The sequence below is a fragment of the Struthio camelus genome, chromosome 2 (genome assembly GCF_040807025.1).
Source record: "Struthio camelus isolate bStrCam1 chromosome 2, bStrCam1.hap1, whole genome shotgun sequence".
Taxonomy (NCBI): Eukaryota; Metazoa; Chordata; class Aves; order Struthioniformes; family Struthionidae; genus Struthio; species Struthio camelus.
Window position 1 is genome coordinate 19,938,656 of NC_090943.1, and position 25,999 is coordinate 19,964,654.

The 25,999-nt window shown below is 37.9% G+C and overlaps 1 protein-coding gene across 1 annotated transcript in view; it reads right to left on the reverse strand.

Moving 5' to 3' along the window:
* Positions 1-25,999, reverse strand: part of GPR158 (G protein-coupled receptor 158) — a 219,095-nt gene that overhangs the window by 97,891 nt on the left and 95,205 nt on the right. The window contains exon 4 of the mRNA XM_009679769.2: positions 18,528-18,745. Coding sequence (XP_009678064.2) covers positions 18,528-18,745 — 218 coding nt within the window. The remainder of the gene's footprint in view (positions 1-18,527; positions 18,746-25,999) is intronic.

Here is a 25,999-nt window from a genome sequence, read left to right on the forward strand (position 1 = left end):
TGCACTCAGGTATAGGACTGGCTGACACAGCATGTTTAGTCTATAAATAAGTTCAGAAGCAATGCTGAAATTGCTTTTGTAGGCTTACCCTTGGCAGCAAAGGCATAATAGTGGGTCAAGTCCCCCCCACAGCAGATTATTCTGTTTAGCCAAGCAAGATGCACTGACAGAGAAGAGGCAGAGCCTTGGGGCAAGGGCAATTTCCAAAATCGCAACCTTGCAGTCCAAGGCAGCCCGGTGAGAAATGCAGCCTTGCTCCTAGTAGTGGGTGTGGTCCAAACTCATAAACAGAGACATTTTTCTTATAAACTCTGTTTTCAATACTGAAATCCCAGTTCAGCATGCAGAGAGATGTTCTGAACTAGGAAGACAAGGATGGAAAGGCATAGGAAAGGCTTCAGCTTTCCTATGAAGCAAACATAGCTCCCTCTCTGGGGCAATTTCTTCACAGAACACCTTCGCTCAGCGCTCAAGGTTGATTACAGAAATACAGCTATTTTTTAACCTCCTCATATATCTTTTGTCATTTAAAAAACCAAAAAACCCTTCGACAGAAAGGAAGCCATTTATCATTAGCTTGTGTTGTTCTGGGAAGCAGTGAGGACCCCAGCCCAACCGAGCCAAAAGCACCTCAATTGCACTTTTAGCACAGAGCCTAACTCACAGAGCTAATCCAAACCTGCAGGACCACTGGCTAACTCATTTTGAAACCTGACTGAAGGCTTGCACAGAAAAAGGAAAAATGAAAGAGAGTACATGCTCACATGGAATTCATTAAACGCTTTAAAAAATACCTTTACTAACACATGGATAAAGAGATACAACATATTATTGCAATATACAGAATAGTGTGTGATCACTTGTCAGTGCATAAACAAAAGTAACATAATTGAGGTGCGGACGTTCAACAGCATGCAAACATTAAAACATGTAGATCCTGTTGATGCCACTGGAGGAGTTTGACGTCTTTTGTGGGCAAGGGACTAGCATGTAAGAAATATGGGCCAGGAAACAGCAATCCGATTTGTCTAGAGGAAAATTAGATTTATTAATCTAAAAAAAAATCAAAATAGAGATTGAATGAGTAGGTAAAGCTAGAAAGAATGTGGATCCTAGGAGCCACATTTGCAAACAAATATTTATTTGCAAAGTTTTATGACAGTAAAAGTGACCAGAGAAACTTGAAACTTAAAAAACTTTTCATAGTAAGATCACCACCCTTTACAGTCTCTGGAATATTTTAGAAAAGGAGTTGTCTGGGTAGGTGGCAGAGAAAAAAATACTTATCCATATACAGAATTGGTTCAGATAAACTAAAAGAAGATGAAACAACTCCACGCAGATAGTTAAAGCTGTAGCTAGACAAAACACCAGTTATCTTGTTTAGAGGAATATTATTCCCAACATTGGATTAACATGATGTAAGGGAAAATTACCAGAAAAATTCTTCCCAGTTAAAACTTCTGTTCTAATCTACTTTATCCAAAGGAATGGAAGTAAGGAAAGTTCCAATTTTTGATATATTCCAGAATACCCCAATTAAGGAAATAAGAACCTTACAGACAACTATTCTTCACTTAAAACAATATTGAGATCCTTTTTTCTTTTCATAGTTCCTGTTATCATGCATGCATTGCATCTGATTGATTGTTAAACAGCATAACATGCCATAATGTGCATTATAAAATCTAACTAGTCTCATAGAATCACAGACTCTTAGAAATGTTTGTTGGAAGCATCAAGTGATCTAAAAGTCCAGCCTCCTGGTCAAGGCAGGACTACTACCAACACTAGATCAGGTCAGCCATGGCTTTGTCTCACAGTGTTAAAAACCTCCAAGAACAGAGGTGGGTAATTGGCGGGTAACTGATTCTAGTCCTGCACTACTCTCCTAGTGAGAAAGTTTTGGTTATGTCCAGCCTGAACCTTCCAAGCTATAATTTGTTTTGTTTTATCATCTGCCTTTACTAAGGAGACTTTGGCTCTGTTATCGTAACTGTCCTTCAAGTAGGCTGCTATTAGATTGCCCTTTAGCTTCCTCTTTGCCATCCTACACAAGCTTAGCTCCCTTGAGGTCTACTTGCAGGTCATATGCTCCAGTCCCTACCGCAGCAGTCATCCACTGGACTCTCTCCAGTTTACCACATTCTTCTTGAACCACAGAGCCCCAAACCGGACACAGTATTCCAGGAGCAGCCTCATTAGCACTGAGCACAGGGCAATAACAACTTTCCTCTCTCTGCTGGCCATACTCCTGTTTCCTGAACTATGGTGAGAGCGCTCTGTTGGCCCATATTCATCCTGATGTTCACTGTAACTTCCTGGCCTTTTTCAGCAGGGCTGCTACTCAGGACATTTGATGAATAAAAAGGTCAGGCTAAAATAAGAATACATTCTGAGATGCAACATAAGAGTAGGTGCCTTTCTTAAGATGATAGTATCAAGGCAATGGGTTTTCATAGAGCTTCCTCACCAATCTCATTCCAAGACTGGGTTTCAGCCAGCAGTTTTTAATCTATCTGATTACTGTTTCCAGTTTTGGACGTGAAAGAGCTGGGAGATGGAACTGCATGTGACTGAAGCATAAAAATGGAGTTTCACTCTATATTCTTGGCATTACTTGCAGCTGTTTCACAGAGGAACTGACCAGAACAAGAGGGCAATGCCTGGGGAAAGCTGAAGTGGAGGCTACAAAAGCTGCGGGGCAAGCACATCTAGTGCAACTCCCAGATATAATTTGAGAAGAACAGGCAAACCCAGATCACATTCATGTCACAATACTTCAAGGGTAAGATTTCACTGTTACTCTGCTGTTTGGTTTGCTCTTGAGCTTTCCTCCATGGCAGGAAGGAACTAGTCATCAGCTTCACACATCCTATTGCCAGGTGGGGACCTTCTAGTAGCAGGTGCTTATTCTTACCTTCTTCAGTCTTACCTTCTCAATCTTATCTTACCTTATCTTCAGTCTTACCTTCTCTTTCCTCCCTATCAATTGCCTTAGCAGAGTGCTTTTTCTTCACCAGATCTGCAAAAAATACTATTTCTGAAGTGCTGCTTTATGCCTTGGGATTTGCTCAGTCTTCAGTCAATCCATATTATGTAGACTCCATCAGCAGTCTTTGAGATAAATAATCATTCCTTATCCTCATATCTCAGAAAGCAAAAACCATTTCTGCAGCAAACCACATTTGGAAAGGAAAACCCTACAGGCCTCTTGGGCGCTGCTAGAGGGTCATAAATAAATGCCGAACAATTATTTGCACAAGGGAAATTTAAAAAAAAAGATGTAGCCAGCCAAGTTGCATAAAATGTAACAAAAGAAAAATCTAAAGTGATGGATAAACGAGCGCAAAAGAAACTGCATTTCAAGTCTCTGTGGTCCTAAGCTATTCGGGAAATACAGCAACATTAATTAGCATTGAATTTCTGAATGTCATCACACAAAGTCAGTGATATGAATATCAAAGTATTTTCAGAGAAGAGAAAAAAGAAGAAATTAAAAGCCAAAATAAAATTAAAGTAATTCTGTATCTGCTACATTATGTATTACTGGATTAGAAGAACTGTGGACTTTTGGTAATAGCCTAAGAAGAGTGCAGATTTCTCCAGGGCTGCATATCAGTGTGCACAATATGCAGCACGGTAACATACCGAGGGGTAAAGCTGCCATATTTTGATTTTTTTAACATTTTTTTTTAAACAGTTCTGCCATTTCTTTGTTATAAAGAGTGACTGAATGAGGCTGTGATGTAAAGAAGCTTTCCTTTGGCAAAGGTGGCTACCACCACGATGTGATGTTGCCTTCCAGATAAACAAGGCCCATAAGACATGATTAGAAAAAAGTGGGGGCAGATTTCCTCTTTGATCCTAACTTTGAATACAACACATTCATACTTCATAAACTGCAAAGGGCAGCTACCACTCAATTTACAGCCAGCAAGCAGGTATGGAGGCATGACAGAATGGCACAGAAGAGAAAGACAGGAAACAGAGAACAAATATAGGATTGCACTGTTATGTTAAGCCAATGTATTCAAAGTAACCCTATAATTCACCTAGCAAAACTATCTCGAAACAAGAAAAACAAGCAGTCTAGCTAAAAGCACATGTGATGCGAGTCTGCTTATTCTTTGGTGCTTCAAAGAGGAATAGCTCTGGAGTGGTCCTTATGTTCCAGGTCTGGCAGATCCCTTCTGCTGGTCCAGTTGAGGATACATGAGATGTAATGAGAAGATACTGGATCACATTCCTAAATCTGTCTCTCACTTTGCTGAAAAATCTTCCTGTTCAAATCTTTGTTTCTTGGTAGAGGTGATTCTTTGCAGGTGATTCTATATAGGTGATCAAATGACATACGGAAAAGGAGATTTCATCAAGCTGAAAATATTCAGTCTGAGGTGAAGCTGGCTGAAATGTTTTATTATCAGTTCCTCTTCTTACTAAAGCAGGCTCTCTCAGCAAATGCTTTTTTTTGGTTATTTTGGATGAATATATTTTTGCTTTGATTTCCATGTGTTGGTGTTTCTAAAGCCCATTTACTCTTTTTCCTGTCTTTCATCCCATATAACTTTTACCAATTACAAATGTACTGTTATCTTTTCAGTGAAAAAGCTGTGTGAAAAACTGAAGTGCTAATTTTAAGAAATTTAATTTCATATGAAACTTCCTTATAAGAAATAGAAAATAAGTTTAAGACCATAATGAAGAGCTCACATGATAGTTTCAGAGATTCATTTTTTAATTCCTAAGGCTGAACTTCAGTGAGCAAGGTATCTGGCTACTTTGTTAGAGACAAAAGTGGGACTTGCTAGTTGTCAGTCAGCCTCTGATAGCAAGAGTAGGAAACAGTGGGAACTGTACTCCACTGTAGTAGTTGTCTTAATACTCACATTTTGACAGTGACTAGGCAAGCCTGAAGAATGAACACAAATATTATTCCTGCCATTAAATGGAAAGAGTCCTCTGCCTCAGTTATGCACGCTGCATGCTCTCTGGAAAACAACTCCATTTCATGAAAGAGTACACGTGTCAGAAATCCACTTTCTTTCTGATCTAGAGCCCTTCTGAAAGTATTTGTGAAACAGGCGAAGACACCGTCTCCTCCTCGGCATGAGGGAACTGTCCTAGCACAAGACAGATCTCACTCACTCCTGTCTTACATGAGGCAAAGCAGCATTTTCAGTATAGATGGTCTTCCACGTTGCAGAACAGACCCCTACTGACTACAGCAGAAAAAATGTTTCTAGTGTAATAACAATGACAGTGAAAAGAGTTTCATTCAGAAAACCTCCCCTAAGTGCACAAGCCTTTAATGAGTTAAAAAATAAGATCTCTGTCTTGGAAGAAGTAGAAAAGTAAGCCATCATTTTTTATTTTCTCTATAATAAATTCAGAGACTGATTAGGACTGCTATGCAGAAAAAGGGAATTTTGTATTGCTGTAACAAGTACATACTTTCTATTAATTATCGTTGATTGACTTAACAAAAATCAAACAACTCATTCACAACTAACTAGATGAAACTCTCTTCACTTTAAGGTAGAAATGGTTGCATCTCTTTTGTAAATGTCTTTGGGTCCTGTTCAACCTCTTACCACACTGACACACACTTTCAATAATTATTCCATTTGAATAATAGCCTCCTAATAGAATATGGATCACAAATACAGCAAATTTCATCTCAAAGACGAATTTTTCAAAAATAGACCTACACTTATGTGCTGGCAAATCGTCAGAATTTTCTGGTATTTGCAGGTGTTTTGCAATATTCCTAAACCAAATAATCCTCATATTTTTTCACTTACCTTTAAAGAATATTTACACAAAAGTATTTTTTTTTCTATTAGTAGTTATATTTGAGTCCATACAGAATATAATTATTACATTTACTCTTTACTTGAAAAAAATACAAAAAGCAAAGGTCAAGCAGCTATAAATCATAAACCACTCTCATTAAAAGAAAAAGTGCACAAGATGTCAGGGAATCAAGAAATTCCCAAATACTTTACTTTTCAATTTATGTGGCCCTTGATTCTTTCTGTTACACAAGTAATGAAATCTGATATGATATATCACGATGAAGATAAATTGTTCTACATTTTGAAACGAGTATCCTGCTGCATACAAGTTGCACTACAACACCTACAATGCAGATGCTAGAAAACACAGTATTTGTTAGTGAAGAACTCTCACAGCGAAAATGTGGTTAATAACCCAGCAACATCTTTGTTATAAGACCAGGAACTCCTTCCTTGGGAACATACAGCTTATACCACTTAAAGTGCCTATTTCATTAGATTATCCATTCAAATAATGTAGAAATGAAAGGAAGATGAAAAAGTATTATGCCCTGCAGGAATAAAACGCACTATTATATCAATAGTCATTCTATCAGAAATAGATCACACAAAAAATCGGACTGAATATAAAACCAAATTTCACTAACAGGAGGAGGAGTATTATACTGGTTGAGTTTACAAATAGCTTCAGAACACCTGAATTGAATTTCGGCTTTCTTATTCAACATGGCATCATCTATTATAGAAGATAATACCACAGTTCACTAAAACAGTCAATATAAATTGTAAGTCAATCATGCAGAAAGAAATGGTTTATGGTAAGTTATGGGATTAAAAACAACCTGATTGCAAAGCTCAAGATTCACAATACCTCAGAGGAAACAAACTGAGAATGATACAAGAAGAGAAGGACTTGAATTAATTTGATAGAGAGAAAAAAAACTTCATTATTCACATGACTGAGAAGGCAAATGAACTATGGATGAAGATCACTATATTAATTTCAAACCAAACAGAAACTAATGATTCTGAAGATTTTAAATCCAAATGCAGTTTATTTTATTCAGTGGCTAAATTGCTCCAAACTAATTGTTTCTGACTGGCTCTGAGAAATGCTGATCTCAAAACTAAAATCATGAGATTTTTCAGCTCTTCAAAATATATTACATTAAGTGATCTCTTATTAAAAAGTTTAGATCAATGACAGTACGTTTCATGGGAAATAACTGCACACTTGCCTTTGAAGAAAGTATTGCTAGGTGCAATTTTCTCATTATTCTTACTACTATATTGCTGAAAACCCCCAGTCTCAGGTCAGCCTTAAGTAATTGTAGACCCTGCTCAAGGAGAAAATAAAAAAGACAGTCCTGCCTCCACAGAGTTCCAGTTTCATATAAGGAACCACAGATGGATAAGGATATATGGGAAGAAAAACAAACAACAGGGCAATATCATTTAGCATGACAAGCAGTTAACAGCCTCAGCCTATTAGTGTCCCACCATAAAATCATGTATTTTGTAAGCTCTTGAATTTGAAGACGTGAAATGGAGAGCAGCGGATGCTCTCACGGAGCCTCTACCAAGCATGAGGAAAGCATGAAGGGAATAAGAAGGTGTTTTTGAAAAATGTAACAAGAGGATGATGGAGGCTGGTCTTGATACTTCTGCATCACATAAATGGCTCTAGGAGAGAGGGAAAAACTCGTGTAGGATCTTGAAAACAAAGTGGTACAGCTCATATATGATGCCAAACAGATGCAATGAAAGGATAACTCAAAATGGCAGGCTAGAGAATTGTTTGTAGCATCATTTTGAATGAATGCAAGCAGGACTTGACTGCATTTGCTAAGGCCAGATGAGAAGACATTGCAGGAGTCAAGCCACAAGATGACAAGTCGAGACAAGAATTTTAGCTCTGTGGACTGGCAGAAATTGAGTATTAAAAGCAAACTTGTAAGGAATTCAGTAAGACGTAGACGTATCCTGAGGCAGAGTGAGCTCGGGAGTCCAAAATGATGTCAGATAACAAGCAGGTTGCTACAGTAACTAAATAAGAACTAGCTGGGATGTCTTTAAGGGGAACAGGAGGAGATTACAGTTTCTTTTCAGGCATATTGATATCGATGAGAAGATGTCAAGATTATATTTCAGACAGAAGGAGGCATGACTGGGACGGAGAGGGCAGAAACCAGTCTGACTATGTTCACAACAAAAAATGTTAAGGAGAAGCTGACAACATAATAGTGCTTCTTGTGATTTACAAATATTCAACTTTTACACAAAGCAATGAAGAAAAGAATGTGAAGAGGCATATATTTTAGTTTGAATGATCTTTGTTTCTGCATGTTCTACTGCATGCTGTGAGTTCTGAATACTTCTATTACATGATACAGTCCTAAAATAATATAAAATGCAGTGCACAAAGTCTCCCTGAAGATGTTATCATTAAATAAAATATTTTCAAAATAAAAAAATATTATTGGTAAAAACCATGTAAGGCTTTTTCTAGTATAAGATTTCCAATATAGTTTTACTTCTGTTATTTGAAGATTCTCATACTGCATTTCTTTCTAATATTGTTTGCTATTTTTTTACCCTGTTTCTTCATTTAGGCTATTTCTACCTTGCCTTTGAATGAGATTTTCACTTATTTGCAAATTTATTTTTTAATCTTCAAAAGCGCTTCTCCTTTGTCACCCTCTTTTCACTGTCAAAATCAAGTCCAGGCACATGTGAATGCAAATCCCAGCTGTATCAGAAACCAAGTTTTAATCTCCAAACCTCATCCCTGTCTATTGGCCAAACACATTGCTGCTCAGGGAACCATTTACAGAAACTTCTTCCAAAGACAAACAGTTCATTAAGTATACGACTGTTACTGTGAATTTTCGCTCAGAGCTTCCCCTTTGAAAAATCCCTCCACAATAAATGGGGCTCATGCTTGGAACAACTCTTTGGATCCTGCGCTACAAACCTTCCACTTAGACCCTTAAAATAAAAAGAAAAGTCTACCTCAGACAGAAGTCTGTTCTTGGAAAGAGAGGCAGGCCAAAGACATCATGCAAGCCACTAGGAACTTTGCTATTGCTATTGATCATACAAAGAAAGTTCACAGCAGCATACAACTCCAAGACAAATAGCAGGATAAATAAATAATGCTGCTGTTATTCTGCTGACATGATAGGAAGTCCCCTCCTGGCAAATCCATAAATGTCCATTCACAAACCCAAGTGAAAATTCGGGTAAATTTGACTGCCCTGAAGTTACTGCATCAAAGAATCAATGGGGAAAGTTTATGATTATGTGAAAGATCATTTGATATACGCAGTTTCCCTTCAAGGGGCACAAATACAAGACTCATCCATCCAGAATCAAAGATGGAAAGTAACAGAAAACCAGAAATTTTAGCAGTTTGCTCAGTCTAGTTGAATTTCTAGCTTCACAAATGCTTTAGGAAAATTGTTCTATGCTCTAATAGCTCTCATTGTTCAAAAATACATGCTGAAATTCAGAGATTCAATTATCTTTTTACTACATAATTTATTTTAAAAGTGAAATCATAGTGTAATACAATTACATTTAACATATGCCTTCAAGTCTACTACAGCCTTTTCTCTGGTGATAGCTATTTTCATGAGCAGCATCTTACACTGAAAGCGCTCTATTATCAGTTCAATTGATTTGAATATTGGGCCTCTATGCTGCACAGTTTTGTGGAATATTGGTGTAGCAGAAGAGGACAATGATTCATGGACTGCAAGGTTTTGAATACAAAGACACTAAGGTTCAGAAAGTAAAGGCCAGAAATCACTCTGAAAGCCAAAGTGGAGCTATGGTGTCATAGTCCATCACTGATTCACATCACCTAGAAGGTGGCATGCTGCCCCATAAACTATGCGTGCTTTCTAGCTGGCCCTTATTTAAACTTTGGGGAGACAAAAGTTGGCTTAACATAAAGACACATAAAGAAGGTTGCAGCTTTTGGATCCTTAGAGCTACTGCTGAATACTCATGAAAGTTACTTGTTAAGAAGCCACTTTGTCAACTGGGGCAGATCGTCTTTAGCCTGTATTGTTATGCATCCTGCTTGTGCCTGCTAGCGCCCTGCTCTTCTCATTAGCTCTTCCTCATGAGACTGACTGCAATGAACCAGTCTATCTATTTATATCTAGATCTTTATTTTCTTCACGCTTGAGTTTATGCTGGGGCTTACATTGTCTGTAGTGGAACAAAGTTTATTTTTCTACTCACAAGCACTTAATTCCCCTAAACTATGTATTAGAATAAAAATACATACAGATGTGAAACATGTTGTGTTTAGCAAGTGGACGCCACCACATCCCACAAATATAGGGCAATAACATTGCTACAGCCAGGCCTATCTATAAATGCACATTTTCCTTTGGAACTCCAGCAGCCAGTTTGCCTTTTCTGATTTTTAACAGCTAACACAGCTACCAAGATGATTAGAGGGCTGGAGCATCTCTCCTATGAAGAAAGACTGCAAGAGCTGGGCCTGTTCAGCCTGGAGAAGAGAAGATTGAGAGGGGATCTCATCAACGTGTACAAGTATCTGAAGGGGGAGTGTCAAGAGGATGAGGCCAGCCTCTTCTCCGTGGTGCCCAGCAACAGGACAAGAGGCAATGGGCAGAAACTGAACCACAGGAAGTTCCATCTGAACCTGAGAAAAAACTTCTTCACTGTGAGGGTGACAGAGCATTGGAACAGGTTGCCCAGAGAGGTGGTGGAGTCTCCTTCGCTGGAGATATTCAAAACCCGTCTGGACGTGATCCTGGGCAATATGCTCTAGGTGACCCTGCTTGAGCAGGGAGGTTGGACTAGATGATCTCCAGAGGTCCCTTCCAACCTAAACGATTCTGTGATTCTGTAACACAGGCTAACAGCCCATGCACTTCCTATCTTTTCAGTATGGCATTCTGCAATTATTTATGTGAGAGTTAAAAAGTACAGCATCCCTAAAGGCATATCTTAACTATGCAGAAAAATGGAAAAGGACATTTTATGAGTTCTGTTTTATGAACAAAGAAATGAGAACTCCACTAAAAGCAACAGCAATTTTGAAAACAACATCTTCTGTGTCTTTAATGCTGCACACCTCAAGACTACAATAAAGTTCCCTGGGAAATCACAAGAAACTGGGTTCTCACTCAAAGATATGATGAAGAAAGGGTATACAAAGCACCGCACAGAATCCACATGTGCTGAGTAAACTTGTCAGGTATGCCCACCAGCACAGCATGTAAGGGCAGCTGCTCCATCTGTGCAAGATCTTTTCCCTCTCCAAAGTTTCCACTTCAGCTGAAATGTCAGAAATTGGTGTCTAGGAAGAGAAAAGTAGAATGTGCACCAAGATGAAAGGCATCCAAGCATAAGCGCATCAAGATGCCACTGTGAAGCTAAAGAAGAAAAAAGATTGACTGATTTATATTAGCAAAAAAAGGTATGTTTGCAAAGCCAGCAAGCTTTAGTATTTAAAGATGTATCACATATCAATAACCTACAATTATCTCACTCTGAATTGTTCCATGCTATCACAATAACATAAGGGAGAAAAGGAATTCTTGATTTCTCACTATTAGAAAAGGGAACTACGCTATTAAAGTATGTTGTCTTTCCATCTATGTGCAGTTCTGTGCAGTGTTTCAAACTGCATTGTTTTAGAGACTATCTTCACATTTTTTCTCATATTTAGCAGAATATTTAAATAAGTTTACACTGGAGAGAAAACGAGGAAAATAGTGGCACAGAAAATCTACTCATCCTGAACTCCAACCACTGTAAATATGAAGATAACAGAGAGTAAAAAAACATACAAAAACAGATAGCCAGCTGCCATTATATGCCACAGTTCCACCAAGAGTGCTAAAATAATTTATACTAGCTGATGATTAGCCATGTAGTCTTGCTAACTACCTATTTTTCCTTGTCCAGGGTTCTAAATATATGTATGTTTTTTCTCCTCTCATTAAAAGTAACTGTATTTCCAAGGGTTCTTGAGCATTCATAAATGGGAAATGAAAGACCAGTAGAACAGAAGGTGGTTCAGTTATAAATGGAGTGGGATATGGTTCTGAAGGGGGCAAAGCCCTTCATTTCACTGGGATCTAAAGCTGTTCCTTATCATTGTTAAAGCCATCTGACAACATCATTCTGAAATGCTATGTTGAATAATCATCTCTTGTGAACATTTTTTATTTTACTTTGAAGAGCTGAAAACAACATTTTCAAGTGTGCTTGTTGCTATTAATTTCACTTTGATATGCTGGATTTATAGCTGGAGATGCTAGGCACAGGTATCTTAGGAATGTAGAAAGAACAAAAATTACTGAAGTTTTCCTCACCATTGCCCATGATTCTTTGTCCCACTCAAAACTGCAGTGAATGAAAAGGAAAAATTATGGAAAAGTGACTTGGCTTTACGGCAAATGCTTAAAGGCCTTAAGTAGTGTTAAGCTGAAATGAGAATTCACAGGAAACAAGTCCCTTCTATCATATTCTCATCTCTGCATCACTGCTGCTGAAATAGCAATGAGCTTCTTCCACTATAGGCCTGAGATCAACTTCTCTGCTCTCTTCACCAACAGTTGTTCTTAGCATTTCTTCAGTGTGCTTGCAATTCCTCCAGCAGTTGTATTCTCCTTGCTTGCTCCAGGTGTGAGTTGGTATGCCATAGTCCAAAGGTCAGTTATTTCCAGCTCTTCTTTTTGATCTCTTTGAAGGCAACCTGATAACTGATAAGCTCCTTAGCTTCTTTGCAGGCGATATCCTTCTACCGTCCAGCACTTTTATAAGAACTTACTTGTCTACAAACACAGCTGGTTTCCTCTCTACAGCTCTGGTAGATCTTTAGCCCTTGCCATCCTGTGTTAGCTTTGGAATAAAAAATTTCTTAAACATCACTTCTTTCTGGTGAGGTATAGCTTTGATTCCCTTACATTACACTTAATCAATACTGCAGAAGGTCAGTCCCTCTTTTGAGTTCTCCATTGGTTTGTGTAATACAACTCACATAGATGAACTCTTCTACTTTGTTAAGGCTTTTCCTCTAAAATCACTGTTCAGCTTGAAAATATTTGTTTTAGTGTCACTAGTTTCTGTCCTTGCCTAGCCAGCTGCTTTTGTTAGCCTAGTCTCATATTTTTGGAGGTGGTTTTAGTAGTAATGCTTCCATTATCCAATCAATAATAATGCCACAGCACACAAGGATGTTTGCTAATGTTCACCTTGAGCCAATTTGTTTTTCAGTTGTTCAGACCAGGAGAACATTTTGCATCTCTCTATACAGCCATGAAGATCTGATTCCATAGGGCTGAACGATGTCCCGGAAGAACAGTTCAGGCAGTTTGTCAAAGTCTTTTGAAAATCAAAGAAATAAGAGGAGCCTATTATTTTGTACACTGTTCTACAATTGTTAGCATTAATATCTAGTCCATCCAAAGTGTTTTAGAGCCCCAGTTCAGCCTGTCCCCTGTTTTGCATCCACTATCCCTTTATCTCCTTCAGTATTCCACTGCAGACACCTCAATCCACTTGTAGTATTCAGCAAGATCACTCTATTTGGGCATTCAAAGAACACTCCAACGTTTCCACTACTGAGGAAAAATCTCTTTTTCCCAGGCTTCATTAAATAACTCCATCAGTGTCATTAAACTGGTGTTGTCAAGTGTGGTTAGCATTTCTGGATGGGATTTGATTGATTTCTATCTCCTGGGTGTTTTTCAGCCTCTTGTGTTAATGACAAGTTAAGGGCTCCCAACTTTCACTACAGTTTGGCATTAGGGTTGTCTAGAGTAGTTAAAAATTTCTTTGAGATGATCTGCACATCTGTTTTCCCTTCTGTATTAGCTCTGAATTTTTTTCCTTTGACTTTGGCGCGTTTCCTCCATTTAATCTCCTGCTAAATTGCTTGCACTTCCCTGCTACAGCAGCAGCATCTGCTTTCTCTGTTACCTTTTCCAGCTGCCTCTATCTTTCCTTACAATATGTTTCATTAGTAGTTTATCTTTTGCTACTCCTTCTGCGCCTTCTTCCAAAATTTTGTTATTCTTACCATTCTTACCATTCTGCATTCTTCTCTCTGTAAAGAGCCACATTTTCCACCCGTGATTTTCTCCAGTTACGACTCCTGCAGTTAAATGACTTTGCTGCTGAGCTATGCCTGTTTTACTTAACCTGTTACTTTCATCTGTGCTTGGCAAAGCTTCAAATGAATTCCTCAGTATTGATCTGAGTTTTCTCACAGTATCGTTCTGTAGTTCCATTTTGAACTGTTTGCCAATGCTGACTATTGCTTGAAATCACTCCTTTTTAGTTCCATTTACAGGTTGGCAATGCCAAGATTTTGGTCAGTACTACCGCTGATAACTTAGCATAATTGTGTCTCAGACAAATGACTTGATTCTTGATTTGTCTCTTTGATATTTTGTTTTTCCATCTCTCAAATGGTACTGTGCAAGTCTACAGCGTCATATCTCAAGGAACAGCCTGTTATTAAAGAAGAATTATTAAAGAAGGAGAGTAGCATACAACAATCCTTCCTGGTCTATCCTCCCAGTTTCCAACAATCAAACCAACTCCTGAACCAGAAGTTTCACCAAAACCATTGTGTTTCAACAGTCAACAAAGAAAACATCCATGATATGATTCTTCCTAAACTCTCTTTGAGTTGATTTATACTTTGGGCTCCACGGCATTCTGTGCTATAACGTAATGAAAAGTTGTGCAAAAAAATACACCTACTTTGTGGGTTTTTTGCTTTTTTTAAACCATTTGACAGATCCCTACAATATCCTCCAGTTTCATATTACGAGGAACAGTAAACAGTTGTTCACACTTCACCTTCTCCATGCCATTCATAGTTTTATACTGTATTTTCTGCACTGCCTTCTCTTCTGTCATTTCTCTGTTATCTACAAGAAGTCTTTCTCTGTTAGCCCCTGGAAAACATCATTTTTAAGAACCTTTGGCAGTGTACCTTTGAAAAAGTACCCTTACCTATATACTCATAATCCACCTTCACGGAGCTATAAATACATTTGTAGAACATCACATTCTTACAAAAGGCCATTTCTCATACTTATCCATATATCTACTAGTTCTAGTCTTTACTATTGTTTCTATGAATTTGTTAGTGCAAGTCAGACTAACTGATCTTTAGTTCTTCTTATCATTACTGGAAGTCTTTTCAAATGTGGATATTACATTTCCAATCTTCCATTTCCCCTGTACTGCTATTAATGTAAGCAGTGGCTTACACCACAGTAAATAATTCAGTAATTTTGTAGAAGGGTTCTTTTAGAGGCCTTGGGTGAATACCAACTGGATTTGCTGATTTATTACCGTTCATTTTGTCAAAATCTTTCATTCATGAAACCACTTTGGCTGGCATTTACCAGGTTTCCCTGTCGATTATTATTATTACTTCCTAGGTTAGTAATGAAGACCATGTCATAAAGGGTAAGTTGTATCTTCACGTTCTGTCAATAGCACTTTGAAAGCAATTAATGAAAACACCTTTCTTCTCATTGCTGTGTTCTCTTTTCAGAGTGGGGCAGTAGCTCCTTACCAACACCTTTAGTAACTGCCTTAGATCTGGCACATACCTTGCATTGCTGATGAAACTGAAATCGGTAAGTGATTCTTCCACAGCAGTTTCCATTATGAGTACTGCTTGGTCTTAATATGTGTACTCACTGTGACCTGAATAGGTGAGACAGATATTCTTCCCCTTTTCTAAAATACTTCTCATCTGCATCTACTCTTATTGATATGCAGGATTTTGGGACCAAGATGGTCAACCCCATCATGATCTGAAAGATTCCTGTGGTCTGAATTATCATGCTGTCTGAATTATTATGCTTACAATATGATAGTCAAGGTGCCCGAGATGCTTTTTGCCAAGGTACTTTCTGCAGGACCCTGACTTTTTGCAATTAATTTTTACCAGGAGTCTCCATAAAGTACAAACGGAAAGCAGCGTTCTCTTCTGCAGAGTCACTTTTACTGCAGCAGTAACTCTACTTGTCGCCGCAGTTTACTGAGCTTTTGATTAGCAGCTATACCAAAATGCCACATATCTACGCTTCATTCTTTTCAGCACTGGGGCCTTTAGATAGCATTTCTTAATGTTGAGCACCCTATTTTGCAGTTTTACATATTTTAAAGGTTGCTTCCTAATATGGTAGCAGAACATAGTTCTTTCTGTTAAAATTCAATATTAAAAGTTACTTTTTCTAAACTATTTGAATATTATTGTAGTCCCGTATGTGGGAGGCGGTCCAAAAAATGCCCTTCTCCAACATCTACTTATTACAACGGATACGAACAGTTTTACATAGTAACTTTAATCACTCATAGCTATATTAACCTAATTCAGGTTTGTTCCACTAACAGTTAGGAATACTCAGTGTGTGGATATTTTGAATATTCTGATAGCTTTTCTTTCATTTTCATGACTTTTCCCTCTTGGCAGAGAGAACACGGCCAGTTACCAGTTTTGTTCATCCACTCCAATTTTCTGTCATTATCCAATGTAACCAGCAGTTTTCTTATGCAAATATTCATTGTTCTCGGTATGTTTGCCCTTCATACAGCTTCTCGTTTCATGTTAATCACACAACATCTTTTTCTTTTTAAAATCATGCTGTACCAACAAGATAAAGAACATAAAAAGAAATCAAGAAAAAACTCAGCTGAATGATATGAAAAGCAATGGAATATTATTTTTCAGTTTCTATTCCTTGAAGATATTGATCATTCAGGAAAAGATTATTAATCACCATACTACTTTTTTGTCTCATTTTTCTTCATCTTTTCCTTGTGAGATATATATGTAGAGCAGAGTCAAATATCTTCTAAGATAGCCAATTTATAATTAAATCCATCTCTGTCCAACTGAATGAAATGCAGTGTCTCAAAGACACCCCTTTTCTGTCTGGGAAAATAAAAGTATTTGTTTTGTCTCACATCTGGTTCTCAATTATTTAGAGGTCATCATGAATCTCTAAAGGTAATCTGGAAAAAATTGGCTTATGCTTTTTTATAAAGATTGAAAAGTTATTTAGAAATGAAGAAGGGCATGTAAATGCCTCTTTGTTTGTTTTGGTATTAAATAGTCATTTCCTTTCTTGTTCTTTGTTCACAGTTTACTTTGGAAGAATGGTTGATCACCACAAAAGTATAAATGTACCTTTCACTACTAGCAATTTTTATGAAATACAAGATTTCTGTAATGTGTTTAATAAAGACGTGTTTGTTTTTTACAATAGTAGATACATATATCAAAACGTGTGTGTGTGTGTGTGTGTGTGTGTGTGCGCGCGCACGTAATTTCATTCACATGTGATCTTGAACTGCTTATGAGAAAGCACAGAAATTTTCCCCGTTCTATTTGTCATCTACTTCCGCATTAGGTATACGAAACTTAATCCATACTTTATCAAGGGAAAAAAAATCAAAACAAACTTGCAATAGCTGGGTACAAAATAATCTGCTTTGTTCACTTTGCAGGCTTACAGACAACTTCTAATTCATGAAGAATACTTCTTTTCATGATGTTGTCTGTTTAACACAGCCATTAAAAGACAGTAATATCACCATAAGAACTAAAACCTCACAGAATTGGAATGAAGTTCTTTTGCTTCATTAGCATTAGGCAACTAAAGAGATGCCTACAACAGACTTTCCATAATGAAAAATCTATAAATACAGTCAAGTCTGTAATTTGAATCAATTTATGCAATTTCATTAAATACAAAGCCTCTGTCAGAAACAGAAGAGAGAGAAAAATTTTACAGTTCATTTCATGACTTCTTGCCAGGATATTAAGAAGAGATACATTTCTAATACAGACATTGCAGGATTAGGAAGTTTGGGGGGTCAAGTGTGGCAGACACTAAAACGGAAATGCTTATCTAGTTATGGAAACTAGATGAAGATATTAATTTCAACAATATAGCATACTGTGTGCACACCTACGTCTTCTAAACGTAGGTAGTGAATATGTGCTAGATTGTATTCATTTTTATTTTTTTGTAAATTGGAAGTTTCTAAGACTATTCTGTATTTATCGAGGCACTAGAGAGATTGCATGAGATATTACATGTAAAAATATTTTGAATGAGGTAAAAGCACAAAGTTCATTAGAGGAGTGTATGACGCATAACTGTAGATTGCACCAGTAATTTTCAAACACTCCTTAATATGTTCCTACTTTAGAGAAAAAAAAAACTTTAGCTACAGAATTAAGTTTAAGCTGTTGGCGAACTAGAGCTATTTGGAAAGATTTCTCTTTGATGTAATTATTATCCAACCACTCTCTCAAATATATTGAAGCCAAACATCCTTCCAAACAGATGGAGACTTTCAAGATCCAGAGTCTACAAATACACATATTTGCACCTTGGGCACCTGCATGATTGGCCTGATTTTCTGAAACGACCTAGGAAACAATAGGTTTCCTTGATTTATGCCAACTGCCTACAAATGTAAGCAGATTTCATTGGGAGCCACAAGTTGCTCAGCGTTTTTTCAAAAATTACGTCCATGACTAAAGCAAAGCACTCCTGTTTAGAAATCCCCTCTGAAAAGGAGTTCAGCCCCTTAGCTGAGAAGTTGACTGTCAAAATGAGAAGCTTTTCACACAGTACAAATGAGTCAGTCTGTACCACACAGTGAGCAGGAAGATTAAAGTGAAACATGTCTCCTTACCTTTGCCTTGCGAAAATGGTAGACTACCAGCATGCTTATGAAGTCCAGCAGCATACAGAGCGTTTGGAATGAGATAATAGCGAGCCGCAAATACTTGTCCTCCTGTGCATAGCAGGGAGTATCATCTGTACAGTATGAACATCCTTCCCTGCAGGGCAGGCAGGTGTAGACTTCCTCCGACAACTCACCCCCAGAAAAACGATTATCTGCATCCTTTCCTGAAAATATCAAATGAGGTAAGGAGAGACATTTTTAATTGTACAATATAGGCAGTTCATCCATACAGGAGCAAAACAGTTCTCTGCTGACTCCCTTTCCTTCCCTCTTCTCCTCTTTCATTAAGTTATAGGAGCGTTATCCAGGGCTGCTTTTGTCATTTCACCCCCTTTTGCCATATTCAGAAAATGGAAACCAATTCAGGCATGAGGGAAAGTGAGCTTACTAAATGCCAAATGTTTTCCCATTCTATTTAAAGTGGGATGAAATGGCACGGGAAATTTTTTGAAGGAGACTTCTGAATGGGGAGAAAATTACATCAAAGATTTGGGAACAAGGAAAGGATTATACACAGACACATGGAGAGCAGACCTCATTAACTACAATGTTCACAGTACAAGCTCTCATCCTATTTCAGGTTGCTCCTCAATCTCATAAAGATGCTATGTAGTGAATTGGTTAGCTTCAAATTAGATAAAACCCTTCTTAATTAACATTTGGTGAGCATACTGCTCTATGATTACACTACTCTGTGCCCAAAGAAAAACTAGTGCAGTTACACCAAATATAATTTTCCATCATCCACACAAGCACACCCAGGAATGCTCAAAATCCTATTGGCAAGCTAATATTGTATCCATGTAAATCAATGGTTCTCAGCATTTTCTCACTTTCAGCTGACACCTTGCCCGTGAAAGTTAACCCACCAACAGAGCACAGAGGAGAATTCTTGCTTTTCCTCATCCATAAACACTCGTTCATAACCCCCTGCGAGAGTGCTTACCCTACAGGCATTTAATGTAAGGATGAAAGGAAGACGGGAAAAAGAATAGTGTTAAATAAGAAGGCAAGCTGAACTTGCTGAAAATGTATAATATAAGCAAGACAGGTTTAGGAGTTTCCAGGTGTGTCAAAATGCATACATGCTAACTTTTCTCACTTTTCACATGACTGGAGAATTGCTCCAACATCCTTGATCAAAATTCTCCTCCTCCAGCAATGAAGGTAATAAATCTTGCATTGCTTAGTCTTAATTCAAGAGATTTTCATTTCAGTGATGTTACACATGCACATTGGTTTATAAAACACTCTCTGGACTTTCATCTTTAAATGTTTGAAACAGAAGGTTATCTATAAGGGTAATTATCTCTTCCTTTCTCAAATGTATGTATGAATGTACATGAGCACACATTTACTGAGAGACAAAGCTTGGGAAAGGAGTAAACAGGCTGCATATCCAAGTCTGTTTATTTGACATGCTGTTTCTGATGGTCCTTGGTGTAAGGATGCTTTTTTCCTGCTTTCCATGGCAAGTAGAAAGCAGGCAGATATTTTTCATGAAAAATGTGGAATTCTCTTTGGAGCTTTATTCTAAACAAAGATGCTAGAAACCTGAATACAGTAGAGTGCTTCTGACTAATGCTGGCAGCCAGATTCCCTTAGATACAAACAGAAATTAAGAAGAGGTTTTGGGTCCCTTTGACCTCGACTCAGGCTGTGGAAGGCAGGAATGGAAATGTTAGAAAATAACCATGCCTGGGCAGCCTGAGAAGATGGAGAACCTCTAAGGAAGCTGTCTATTACTTTCTCAACTTTTTTTTCAATAGGATGAATTATGATCAGCCTTAATTCTCATTTAACAATCATTAATCTTGCAGATATCGTAGTCGTGGAATTTCTTTTCACTTTGTACCACCCCGTGTTCATCTGCTCATTATCATCCAAGAGCTAGGCTGGAACCCATCTTTTCTATGTCTAACTTTATATCTCTATTTTCTAAATTACAGATAGAGCAATGGAACAGCACTGTCCTTCTGAAAGAGACAGAAGTCACAGTCACGTACTTCCCATCTCCACATTCAAATTAAGAGCGCGCTACTGACAGAGTTTCTATTTCATTTCTTCTATATTTACACTTATGGAAACCTACTTTTCAACCCTCCATCTGTTCCTTCAGCATTTCCATAAGAAGGAATCACTCTTCAACTAGCCCATCTCCTAATACATTGCCTAATCTCTTTAAACCTGACATTTCTGAGTTACACATGAGCCACTCTTTAATGCATGTTTACTGTGGTAACTAAATAAATTAAAATATTTTGAATGTAACAACTTAAGCAGTAAAAAAATATAATTAAAAAGTGAGAATTAAGAGTATACTTAAGTCACAAATACTATGTGACTATGGCTTAATAATTTTTAATGGTCCTAAATTTGAGATTCTTACTTCATTTCTAAAATGTTCAGCCTTGAAAGCTGTTGAAAATAGATTATAATCCATTTTATCAAGCATTTTCTTATCTGAGTCATGCATGGAAGTTTCTTCATGTTTATGCTCGTCACAAGCTATGTGGATAATAGCTGATAAACAGCTGCACGTTACAGTAAATATCCCAAGGACATGACTTCATAACTCAACAGCAAACTTTTGCTTAGATAAGTCTGGTGTAATGCTTTCAGCTGTATACAAAGAAAGATCATCAATATGCATCTCCTGTACTGCCAGCTATGACTGATTATCTGGTGATTATCTTTTGACTTGGAAATGATTCTTCATTATAGCTAATATAGAAGAGATATCTATTAGATCTACTTCAGATTCTTCATGTGATAAGGAGTTATGTACAATCCTCATCCTTTTGTTTTCCATACCAGAAAATAATGATCATCAAAATAATGACCATCTAAGAGATGTTCTTTGGAAATAACCAATCATTGCATTTCTGCTAACTTGGAGCTTTTTCAGAAAGGGAGTTTAAACCCATCCACACCCCTGCCCTGACTAGACACCCCACAACACTGCAACACACTGCAAGGTTGAACAGCTCTGCCTTTTATGTTTGGCCACCGTCCCCTGATCAAAGTCAATTTAGCATCCATCCAAATCATAGATAGTCCAACCCAAGCATGAAATTACTGCCTCTTGCAGCACTGGCTGGCCGTGTTTTCATTGCGCCATGCCTTTTTCTATTTCAGCAGCTCTTTGGGAATAAACATGGTTTCAGCAGAGGAAAAAAAAACAAATTTTCTTCTCCAAACTAAACATGTCAAAACATTTTAAACATTGGTGAGGTGGAGGGGGACAAGCAAGAAGCCAATGCTGCTCCCTGTTAGTCAGAAGCAGTTTTACCACTGATACATACGAGATGGAATCAAACACTGCAACACTGATTCTGTGCTGCAGCAGCTAGACTTAAGGACAGGATAAGGAAGGTACACAGAACAAGACAGAAAAGGAAGTAAAAAAAAGGGGGAAATGAAAGGAGAAAATAACACAAAGAGTTGGTGGAAGGGAGGTTAGGGACACAAATTAATATGAAGTATAATTAAGAAAATGCCAGAGTACTGGAAAAGGGAAACAAGAAACTTTAAAGGGACCACGACCCCTCTGCTACCATTTTTTCCTGTTTTTTGTCCCTCCTATCCCAGCTTTCCTTTTCTGTCTGACCAACCCATCGCTGGTTTTGAAATGGTCTCCTAAGAAAATTTCATGAGGGTAACTCTTCTTCACCTTATTTCTCCCATATACACTGTGCTGTACCATGGGTGTCTCCCAGCTGCTGTATTACCAGATGAGATGTCTCTGCAAGGTAAGAACGGTACTGCAGACTGCTAAGTGCCAGGGCAGGAATTACAACCATCCCAAACAAAATCGTCCCACTCTCCAGTCGAAACCCAACACCCAATAGACAAACTCTCAGAGAATGATGAGCATTGAGCAGAACAAAAGGCCGATTCTGCTCTTGTTTTATAATAGTGTAAACTAGGAACTACACCATTAAAGTCGTGCGGCTTGCATAACTTAAACATAGTGTGTGACTGTAATTAGCTCTGCCTGCATTTCAAAGGTGTAATCAACCATGGTCATAATCCTCACCCTACAAAGATCTCGCTGAAGGCAGTGAAAGTCTTTGCAGGTGCACAGGTCTACATGTATGACTTCTGCCGAAGAACCAAAGCCTAAGAGCAGGCGTAAAAAATGGGAATTCCAGTGAAGCTGGAAACCCTTCTTAGGACTATTAATGTGAACATAGCACCGTTAGAGAGATTTTAGAGTCTCATCTCCAGACAAAAGAGCTACCACTGGTGCAAGCACCCTTTTGCACAAGGCAGGTTCCACATCCATACAGCAAGAGCTGAATGGAGGAGTCTTTATAATATACTGATAAAGTCTTGCTAAAGGATGCAATTTTAGGTTGACCAAAACACTGCTGCTCTTCTAAGGATCTTCCAAAGCACAGCTAATTAATCTAGGGGGGAAGAGAACAAAAGTGGTTGGGTGGAGAGTGTTACAAAAAAGCTAAAATGTATGCATTCACTAATTAATCTATTCTACCTATACTAGTAATACTCAAAGTTAGCTACTTAAACATGAACTGTTAGTAGAAAGTGATTATTCAAACACTTGTAGGTTAATTTAACTTGCATACCTGAAATATAAATATATATATGTTTTTGAATTTCTGTTCTCAAAAGACGGAAAAGGCAATTGCTCCATGCCCTATTAATACCCAGGGTCCTCACTAACAAATGTAGCAACAAAAGAAAGGTTTTACACGTTATGGCACCGTTAGTTCTGAAGAATAAACCCAGCTTTGAGAGGGGAAGTGCTCTCTTGTCTGACTTCCTCACGAGTAACAGAAAGGTCTAAATTTCAGTCCCAAAATGGCTTCAGCCACATTTCTGAAATCTTCAGCATAAACCAGGCAACCTTCCTGGGAGCAGCAAAACTGTTCTGCTTTAAGTCAGAAAAGCAACTGGTCTGGAGAATCTTTCCAGGATACTGTGGATACCGTGCATGCAGCATGTCAACTTGGCTTTCAGAGCCCAAGCTGCATTTACAGAGGAGGCAGAGTAGCGATCCTTTAATTTAAGCCTGCCCACTGAGCAAATCGTGCAGGGTCTAACATCCTTCCACAGCCATTTTACAGAGCCATCTTTCAAATACAAAGCAAAACTTTCAGCTGGACCTATCGTAAAGCCCTTCCTCCACCTAAAACCCTGTCATTTCTGGCACGCTATGTAACTGTAGTTAAAGTAACTTTGCTGTGGTGCAGAATCCCAAGATCATTTAGATATGCTCACATTTCAAGATATAACACGCTCAATCCAATTTTTGAATCCACAGAAGTACAGACCTGGTCAATTTTTCTTCTATCTACCTACCTTCTACCTACTGACATCTTAAGACCTCCAAATCTTTTCTGTCTATTTACTTCCTCTAGGAATATTTTACAGATCTTTAACACTTCTACCCCGTTATCTCTTATCATCTGACTTCACCAGCCTATCTCCACAGAGATCTCCAGGTCAGACAGCTTCTGTCAAAACTGCTCTAATGATTCATGTCTAGAATTTTTTTATTAGCATCATTTTGAATCTCCAAATACTTACTGCAGCCATTTTAACCTTGTTGCTTTCTCCTTTTTTTTTTTCAGAATACAGTGTTGATAGGGCTAAGACGCTTAAACCACTGTTTTTTCTTCCATTACCTCACAGTCCTTTCCAGTCTCACACTAGCTGTCTCTCTGTTCACTTTTTGAAATGATCTGCAGAGCTGGGCAGATTGAGCTGCATCTAGATGAATTAAAGCCATTCTTTTTTAACGACCTTTTCCAAACACATTTATGGTAACTCCCAGTAATGCAAGTTCAAAATAAAGTTACCCCTTATCATTTAATTACATCCTATTAAGTATGTATGCATACGCAAACACTTATGTGAGATAAATTTCACTCACTTTAGTCATTTAGAAGCTAAATATCCAATCAAAATTAGCCATATAGACTCCTCTTATAATAAACAAAGGGAAAAGGCTGTTCTCCTGAAGAGTTACTTCTTCCATCTTAGAGCAAATATCTAAAGTAGTAGGATTACCCTCTAAAGGAGCCATACTCTCTCCACTGACTACAAAGGAAGCCTACATGACTTATACACACCAAGCACCTACGTTTTAGACAGCTAACGTGGCATAAAATGAATCCCATCCCTAACGATCAATGATAGTTGTTACTATCTCTAGCCACATTATTTCTGTGTGTTTTGTGGGTTTGACATGACAAAAATCTAAGAACGATTTTTTTTTCACATTCTCATGCAAGGAGTTAAATTCTGTCTCCATTATAATTCACTGCACTCCAGGGGAAACCAAGCATCTGCCTTGCTCTACTAAAAGATTCATACAGAGCCCAGAGAAAAAAAGCAATACCACTAGGCTGCCTTTTATGATACTGCACAGTATGAAAAAGGAAGGGAAACAAGCATTCACCACATAAACTTTTGAACAAACCCACTGTGCTATTTGTGTCACATATATTTATAGGAGATTTGACATATGCTGGGCTAGGACTCAGATATTTAGCTGATCAAACACGATCAAATTATTAAAAAATGGGCCAAGCCATAACACAAGCCAAAGGAATTAATATCTGGAATTCAAGGTTGTAAAAAAATTGGGAATTCTAAGGCTTTCCTAAAATTAAAAGACCTACACACCTTCCAACTACAGTCCTCACCACTTTTCACATAAAAAGGAGAGCTTATGAGCAACTAATACAGGAAGGAGCCAGGAAGCTTTATTCGCAGCCACTGAGTTCACATTGAATAATATATTTAACCCAATTATCAGGAACACCGTAACATGGGGCATGTTTTCACTAGTGCCATGTCATACAGTCCTACACATCTCTTACCAGCCTAAAACATCTTGGTAAGTACTTTCATATTCATTTAAGCAGGATGAGTTTCTTCTCCAGCATTCATTTGTTTCTTTTCTAAACTTTGTAACTTGTGTAAAATAGGGGAAAATCTAACCCAAACATAGAAGGTGTTACAGCAGAGGTTCAAAATATGGCTGTTAAGTCTGTCCAGTCCTCTCTTTATGGTGTCCTTTTCATCTTGCACTCAGATAAAATTTCTCTTATGTCTAAACGTTTTGTTTTCTAGAAGTTGCAAGGCAGGGAAATAAAAAATAATTAGTATCTATATCTAAGTCACTAATAAGGAAAAGATGTAATGGAAATCTCAGGCACGTCTACATGGTCAACTTGGCACCACTTTATCTACCTCAGCATACCCCAAGGTATCTATGACGCAGAGTAGCAGAGAGGTGCAGGTGAGTGTTCAATATTACTAGAGCTGCTTCTATACTGGAACAGAAATAGCTATACTCCCCCAAGGTAGGAGATAATACCCACAGTTCTGGATCAAGCTTGGTGAAAGTTTCTCATTACCATTCCCCTGGGCATCCCATAGGA